The 8,925-nt window shown below is 35.1% G+C and overlaps 1 protein-coding gene across 1 annotated transcript in view; it reads right to left on the minus strand.

Annotated features, from left to right (window-relative positions):
• LOC110703816 (DExH-box ATP-dependent RNA helicase DExH16, mitochondrial-like) overlaps positions 1-7,941 on the minus strand; it is a 28,095-nt gene extending 20,154 nt beyond the window's left edge. The window contains 5 exon segments of the mRNA XM_021881602.1: positions 437-627; positions 727-848; positions 3,062-3,116; positions 3,119-3,178; positions 7,866-7,941. Coding sequence (XP_021737294.1) covers positions 437-627; positions 727-848; positions 3,062-3,116; positions 3,119-3,178; positions 7,866-7,926 — 489 coding nt within the window. The 5' untranslated portion in view covers positions 7,927-7,941.
• Positions 7,942-8,925: the final 984 nt, after the last annotated feature.

Here is an 8,925-nt window from a genome sequence, read left to right on the forward strand (position 1 = left end):
GTAGGGTAAATAAGAAAGAAAGAAACAAAAGCAAAACAAGAAGTTAAAAGAAGGTTTGGTACTTTATTCAGAGAGGGAGTGAGAAAATGAAAAAATAACTTCATGGACCATATGTCTCAAGAGCAAGAAAGTCAGTATGAAAATATCAAGTCAAGGTTTTATTTGGCATCAGACAGTTTTGCTTGGAAAAGTATTTCTACTACTTTTTCAATACTTAACACCTAAAATCATTCTGATGGTTCGTAATGGACACTAAAGAGTTTAAGGTAAGCATTAGGTGAAGCCTAAGAAAAATGATTACGCATATGCTTTGACAGTCACATGTGTGCAGCAAATGAGTGCAAATCAAAGTACTTCCAATCAAATAACAAAGAAATCTTCTACCACCAACACAATGAAAGATGTTCAGCAGAGTAAGCTATAACAAATTACATGCCTGAATTTCATCAATAATGGCACATTGGTAGTCAGATGCCACATCTGCCATCTCAACAGTTGCAGCCATGTGTTTTGCACCTTCAACTTCCTCCCGCTCTTGTCCAGTGATTAGATCACAAGGAACATTAGCTTTATTCAAACGTTTTGCTACTTCCCAAGCCAATAATCTTAAGGGTCCACAGTATACACCTGCAGAACACAGCACATAAAAAGATTATGGATCTGATTATAAAATGCATATCTGCAAGAGTGCACCGCTGACTTGCTGAGTAAGTTCAGCTACTTTACCAGTTGAGCTACATTCCAACTGCTTCAAAGCCTGATATGTTTTACCACTGTTTGTGGGTCCCACGTGAAGATAAACAGTTCTCTTCTTCTTTCGAGCAATTGGGTACCATGTATGAGGACGACTAGCATAAAAACCCCAACAAGAAAGTAGTATTTTAGATTTCATCATTGTGAGTTTCTATAAGAATTGAACAGAAAATGAGACCAATAAGTCTAGAATACAGCTTCTACTAGTATTGTGTAGCCTTAACCTTAGCTGTCAAAGAATAATAAAGAGAAATCTAAGTCTAGACAAAATTAAGGCATAAAAATTACAAAGCTCTACCCAAAATATCATAATTTATATGCAGATTGCAGTACTTATAAGATAATAGAAGATAGACCATGAAAATGCAAGATTTAAGTTTGGTCAGTTAAAAGTCTATAAATCTATGTTTATCAATATTTCTGAAGCTTTTGAACTGACCAAACTATTGTACAACTATTGTACAAGGCTCCACCTTATAAGTTCGAGTGAGATTGTACAATAGATTTGATTGCAGCTTTTCAAGAGATTTTACAACGCCACATAGGAAAATAGGGATTTTAGCAAATGAAAATGAAGACTCCACCTTGATGAACTAGCCTTGTTACTTATTCTAACTTTATTATGATGGAAGTCAAACCCAACTAATGTACTAATATGGCTGTGCGTGGACTTTTGCAATATAAATACTTGTGTTGAAAGCCCAAAATTTATGTTAAATTAATTTTGTTAACTTGGATTATTTTTGCATAAGTATTTTAGATGACAATGGTTTTGATTATTTTTTGTTAATTATTTTATCAAGTTACTGTTTATCTTTTGTTTAGAATTTTTATCATGATTAATTTTCGGTTAAGATAAATAAATCATGTTTTGAATACTTTTATCTTGTGCTACCTAACCTAGTTTCTAGGAGTTTGTTAATCTTGTTGTTACAGGATAAGGCTGATTTATTCAAAAGAGTTATTCAAATAAACGTTGAAACAGAAACAAACAGCTAACAACGTTTGTTCAAAATTCAAAAGGCTGAAAGTTTTGGAGAAGCAGAATTGAAGGAATGCTTGAAACAGCCCTACAACATTTGAAATCAGCTTACAGCTCTATAAATAGCGTGAAGACTTGCTGGGCAACACATATTAACTTTGTGAATAAATTATTCAACTTTAATTTAAAATTAAAAAAATTCTATCATCTAAATTAATTCAAAACAATAATTATATTTCTTATGATATATTAGATATTTTATCCAAATATCTACTGAATGATAAAATAGACTTATAATTCATTTTATAAATAAATAAATAAAATAAAATAAAAAAATCAAAAGTTTATTTGACAACATATTTTATCTAATTTTAAACAACACACTCTACTAGGATTTTATTAAAAATTTATGCAGTATTAAAACAACCATTGAGGTTACGACAGTTTGACTGGGTAACCCCCCATTGTGGCGGGCCACACTATGTGGCCCCAACCACATGTTAAATCAGTGATTAAAATTATGCTTAAATAAATAAATAAAATCGTGCACGGATTTTATTTAGTTATTGAAAAAGATAAGTGAGTGTAAGATAAAATAGAATAAAGTAGGAGAAAATGTAAAAAGATGAGTTTGTATAATAAGAAAATAAAAATTAAAAATAAAAGGTAAATAAACTTAAGTAAGAGAAGCAAGTGTGTAAGAAGTTGTAATTACTGTGGGAAAAAGGGGTGGATGGTAAAAGTGATTGACTTTAAATAGAATAAAGCAAAATGAGTAGAACAAAAAAAGACTAAAATGGAAAGCGAGTAGAATGAACTAAAATGGAAAGTGGGTAGAACACAAAAGAACGGATGGAGTACAACACTAAAACATAATAGAAATTTTTCCCTTCATAAGTTTCAAACACTATAAATATTACTAGTAACATGAAAATGAAAGGATATTCTACTATAAATAATATTTCCTCTTACTCTTTTTTAATAACAACATTGGACATCGCACTTGAAAATGCACAACGCATACCAATAATATAATCAACTAGCTTTTAGTTAAAAAAAAACATTTTAAGAAAAAAAAAGGAAATACCAAGTTCCCACATGACTTCGGGTATTTAAAATTGCAAAAATGGTCAAAGGAAAGTCTACAAATAGTGTAAAGTTCATATGGTGCAATATAAAAGAACCAAGGAAGTATCAAAATCCACTATGAGCTTATGAGGCAATGCTACATATCAACAAAGAAGGTTATACAAAGACAACAAACAAATGATATATCTATACACAAACATTAATTAACAATAGCAAGTGTAAAGAGATAATACTTACGTCAAGTCTGTAAAATCAAATCTAGGAGAAGAAGCACCACTGCTGAACTGCCTTAACAACCGCATTGACAAGCCAACAGTCCTAATTTGAACTCCAAAGGGAAACTCTCAAACTTATCTGAAAATTGAAAGAAAAATAATATGACTAATATGACAGGATGATCATGACATAAATTTAATCTACCAGGAAACCTATTCGTTTTAATTATTTTCCTCAACTTTCTGAATCAATAGATATTAAAGTACTTGTTGCCGGATAATTCTAACTCAATGCAATCTGAAAAGTGAAAGGAAAATTTGCCAAGAATAATACCACCTTTAAGCCGTCTTCTAATAATGGAATCACCTTTTGTTTATTTCAAAATAAAACCACCTTTCACTCCACTCTTCTTTAAATGGAACGTGACTTGTTAACAACCTGTTTAATAGATTACCTATAACACATGTCACAATGTTATTGGTCATTTTAAAGTTTTTTTTTAAAAAAAATAAAATAAAATAAATTAAAATAAAAAAATTAAAATTTAAAAAACTTTAAAATTAAATAAACCTTAAAATAAAAATTAAAAATATAAAACCAACCCAGCCCCTTCTCCCACCAAACCACCTTCCCACCACCGAAAAACCACTAGCGTCGACCAACCCCGCTCCACTCTCCAGTCCTGGTTCCGGCCCTACCTCCCCTCCCCCGTCCCAGATTCCGACACCCTTCTCCCCTTCACGCATGCCCCTTGAAATCCCGACCCTTGCCCCTACCCTTCACCGGACTCAAACCCCAACCCAACCCCCATACCAAACCCGAAAATCCCAGAATATCAAGGGGTGGTTTTCGGCTTCGAGATCTTGAAGAAGCAGTTATTCCTAACCTTGAAGAAGTGGTTTCGAGGGTGGGGGCGGGGAGGGGGTTGTATTCAGTAGCGGTTGGATTGGGGTGGTTTTTGTTGGCCAGAGTTTGTGGTGGAGGTAGTGGAGGGGAGGCTTCTGATGGGAAGGAGGTTTGTTTTTTTTTTTTTTTTAATTTTAAGGTTTTGTTTATTTTTATTTAGTTTTAAGGTTTTTTTAAAAAAACAATTAAAGTCATTGCTACTAAAAAAAAATGTTAAAATTATAAAATAAAAAAAAAAAATTAAAAAAAAAAATCTTAACAACTTACAACACGACTCGTGTCAAATGTAACCTGTAAAACAGGTGACCGGTTTTTTGTTCCATTTAAAGAATAGTTGGGTGAAAGGTGGTTTTATTTTGAAATAAACAAAAGGTGGTTCCATTATTGGAAGACGGCTGAAAGGTATTATTCTTGGCAAATTTTCTGAAGTGAAATTGGTTTTCTCCACACTTTTCACATCATCCAATATACAATTTCCTACTCAAAATTGCTACTCAGTACACGATTGAAACCCAAACAATAAAATGCATCGAAAAAATTGAAATAGTTCTGACTTTTAAGCTTCTAATTCATTTTCCGTAGAGCTAATATTAAAAAATTCCTAGCAAATCTCAAAAAACACATTTTTAAAATACAAAAAATGGAAATTGTATTTTAACAAAACTGAAAATTAGATCCTAAATTGAACATATTTAACTAAAAATATTTAAGCCTACAATGTCCAGGCAGGCCCGTCCCTGAGGCAGGGCAGGAGGGGCGGCCGCCCTAGGCCCAGGGAAAAGAGATTTGATTTCATATTGAATTATCTCGAAAAATACATAATTTTAAGGATACTTGATTCAATAATCAAATTACGCTCATAATTTTCTTTTCTCTTGGATATGATGTTTCATAATCTAAGAATTTGCGAACCCTAAACTTAAAGCACTGATGATTAAATTAGATTAGATCAAATATAAACCCTAGATTGTGAAATTGATGTGATGATAACAACAACAAACAACTTACCTTAGAAGCTGCTTCAATGGGGGATACAAGAATTAGATTCAACGGAGAACGCTTCGATGGAGAACGTTGAGTGCGCTTCAATGGAGAACTTGAGTACGCTGCAATGAAATAACTCAGAGACTTATGGAGGCCTTTAAAAGCCATGACCCGCCATTCTGATAAATAAATGAGGCGGGTTTTTATATGATCGTCTGTTCATGTGATAGATGGATTTTATAAAGGTTTTATGTAAATATGTTTAAAATATTTTTTGATATTTCCATATGTCAAAGCTTGTATCAATTTTTTAAAAGTTTTTAAGAGTTTTTTTTAGGAAAAACAGATGAAATTACATTAATTAAACAGAGTTTACAACAAACAAAAGGACAGTAAGTAACATAAGTTACTATTGGCATAAGAAGCCCTTACGCAATATCAATTAAGGTCATTAACGACATTTACTATTTAGCTATTACAACGAGTAAGGACAACGCATATAAGGCTTACCAATATACATTTAAACATGCGATGAGACTATTGATAGAACGAGAGAAGTTAATGATGATGTTTCGTGTTGTGCAAGATATTTTTTAACATACAATTAAAAGTCTACGAATGTTGGTGAAATGACGGAAACAACCCAAAATCAGTATGTCTTACATTAAGGGACCCCAATAATTCAAATGTATAAAATCCTCTTGAGATATATGCTTCATACATGTCAATCACATTTTTTTGTGATCAGACAAAACCATATCTTATACTCCCTCCGTCCCATAATATAGTTCCTATTTTGTTTTTTTCACGGTATTTAAGAAGGGGATTTGTTAAACATCGCCCACAAATTACTACATAAAGCCCACAAAATTAATATGATTTGACAGTTTTGCCCCTTTGTCAATTTTCTCTGAAAACGAAAATTTCACTCACCGAAAAATGTGGAGTCGTACGGGGACGCCGGGGGAGGCCGGAGATCCGGGGGACGGAAAAGACGGCTGGCGTCCGGAGGAGCCGCCACCACCGTGGCACCGGCGCCTGGCCGGGACGTCGCCACCATGGCGCCTAGCCAGGACGCCTGTACCATGGTTGAGGCTTCCAGGCCAGGCGCCATGACCATGGTACTGGCATCCCGGCTAGGCGCCACCATCATGGTGGCGGCGTCCCGGCCAGGCGCGATTCCAGGGTGGTGGTCCGGCCAATTTTTTTTTTTTTTTTTTTTTTACATTTGACTTGCTTAAAATTCAAAATAAAAAAATTTCTCAGTTACCAACAAAAAAAAAAACAAAATATTAAAAAAATAAAAAGAAACTTTTTTTTCTCAATTTCCAACAAAAAAAAACACAATATTACACAAAAAAAAAAAAAAAAAAAAAAACAAAACATTATCAATTTCCAACAAAAAAAAAAATGATATTACAAAAAATAGAAAAAAAAAATCTCAAATTCCAACACAAAAAAATTATTATACAAAAAAACAAAAAAAAAAAACAAAACAAAACAACCACTGCTGGTGGTGGGCGCCCTGGCCAGGACGGCCGATGGCTAGTGGTGGCGCCAGGTCCGGCAGCCACGTCCACCGGCCTGGCGTCTGGGCAGGACTGGCGCCTGTCCCAAACGCCACTTACCGTGGCCGGGCGTCCTGCCCAGACGCCAGGCCGGTGGACGTGGCTGCCGGACCTGGCGCCACCACCACCTTGCCGCCACGAGCCAACCCTCCCTCATCCGCAGCCGCCGCCCAACTCTTTGCCTTGCCGGCTCGACATCCCCGTACTTTGATTTTTTTTGAGGTTGTGTTTTTTTTTTTTTAAGGTCAAGGGCAATATTGTAACTTCAATATAAGTTTGCGGGCGATGTTTAGCAATCCACTTAAGAAATGGGAGGAGAAGTGGAAAAGAACTAGACAAAAGTACAAGGCAAGTGGATAATATAAGGAAAAAAAGGTAAAAAGTTCAATTATAGACAAAAGTTAGAGAGAGAAAGTGAAAAAAGTACAATGCAAGTGGATAAGTTAGGGGTAAATTAGGAAGTTCAATGAATAAAGTAAAAATTAAGGGTATAATGGTCTTTACATGCTATTTAAAAATAGTAACAAGAACAACATTTTGGGTCTTTAAAATAGGAAAACAAAAACTATATTGTGAGACAGAGGGGGTATATATTCTCATACAAGGTCATGATGTTGTAATAACTTTTACCAATATCACATACAAATGAGTTTAACAACACCTACTACGCGTTTATGTAAATCTGAAATTGAAATTTTGCTACATCTCCCAACAAACATAAGTAACACCACTTCCATTAAAGGATTACATTTTTTAAAAAACTAAAGAGATTAAAAACGACAATTTCAAGAGTCAAACGACTCCATTTCATCCTCCAATTTACCCTGAATTCGACTTATCTTCGCTTTTCGATCTATTATATTAGATGCTTCCAAAATCTAAGTTTTAATTTTTAGAAAAATTCACTATAATTTATTAATCCGAACTTTCAGCAATTTACTCTCAATAATCCCAAATTACGTTAATTAGAGAGCACTATGAACTTTTGGGTTGATTTTCTTCCACTAGATCGATTAACTAGTGACTTAAAGAAAGGGTGATTTTCATTTTGTAAAAGCAATGTGTGATGTGTCACAACATAATTGGTCCAAATATTTTTTGTAAAAAAAAGAAAAAAAAATTAAAAAACCCTTCCCAGCCAGCTACCATCCTTCCTCCCCTTAGCCCCAACCCCCAGCCCGACCGAAATTCGACCGCCCGCCTCCCTTAGCAACCGATAACGACCAGTCGACCCTTCTCTACCCCTAAAAACACTCTGGCGACCCACCTACACCATCGAAACCACCCCCTTCCCCCATCCCTCAAATAGCCTCTCTCTTCTCAGGTCGATGCTACGAGATTAGACGATTAGAGCAAAAGAATCGAACCATAAATATGACGAGAAACGCTGAAGTTTAAGAATCTCCGGCGAAGAAGGGAAGACGCCATTGTTTATAAGTTTTCCTTGAATTCCGACACCCTTCTCCCCTTCACGCAAACCCTTTGAAATCCCGACCCTTGCCCCTACCCTTGACCGGACTCGAACCCCAACCCAACCCCCATTACCAAACCCGAAAATCCCAGAATATCAAGGGGTGGTTTTCGGCTTCGAGATCTTGAAGAAGCGGTTATTCCTAACTTTGAAGAAGTGGTTTCGAGGGTGGGGGCAGGGAGGGGGTTGTTTTCAGTGATTTCCGGTTGGATTGGGGTGGTTTTCGTAGGCCAGAGTTTGTGGGGAGGTAGTGGAGGGGAGGCTTCTAATGGAAAGGAGGTTTTTTTTTAAAAAAAAAAAAAAAATTAAGGTCTTTTTTATTTAGTTTTAAGGTTTTTTAAAAAAAACAATTAAAGTCATTGCTATAAAAAAAATGTTAAAATTAAAAAAAAAAAAATCTTAACAACTTACAACACGACTCATGTCAAATGTAACCTGTAAAACAGGTGACCGGTTTATTGCTCCATTTAAAGAAGAGTTAGGAGAAAGGTGGTTTTATTTTGAAATAAACAAAAGGTGGTTCCCTTAAAGAAGTAGAATTTGATTACAGCATGGACTCTTGGATGGACCTTACATCCAAACCAACATGATGAAAGAGAGGTAACATACCGGCATTGGTACGAGTACAGGACAACTAAGAAGAAAGACAGAAAGAAGGCCATTCGGAGGATCCTTAATGAGATATCAGACGACGAGGAGGACTTAGAGCCACCAAAACCACAAGTTGGGAAGAGGACTACTAGAAATCCAAACCCACTTTATAAAGTTGTTATTGAAGATTCCGAAGATGAGAATGACCCTATTTTTGATGTTAACACTTATGAGGAAGAGAGAGACAATAACTCAAATGTCGTCCCTTGAAGTTATACTTACTAGCATAGAGATAGTATTAGGAGTTCCTATTTATTATTGGTGATTATTAGGATTTTTTAGGAAATAAAGTAACTGTTTTAATA

This window comes from Chenopodium quinoa, unplaced genomic scaffold (assembly GCF_001683475.1).
Source record: "Chenopodium quinoa cultivar QQ74 unplaced genomic scaffold, ASM168347v1, whole genome shotgun sequence".
NCBI lineage: Eukaryota > Viridiplantae > Streptophyta > Magnoliopsida > Caryophyllales > Amaranthaceae > Chenopodium > Chenopodium quinoa.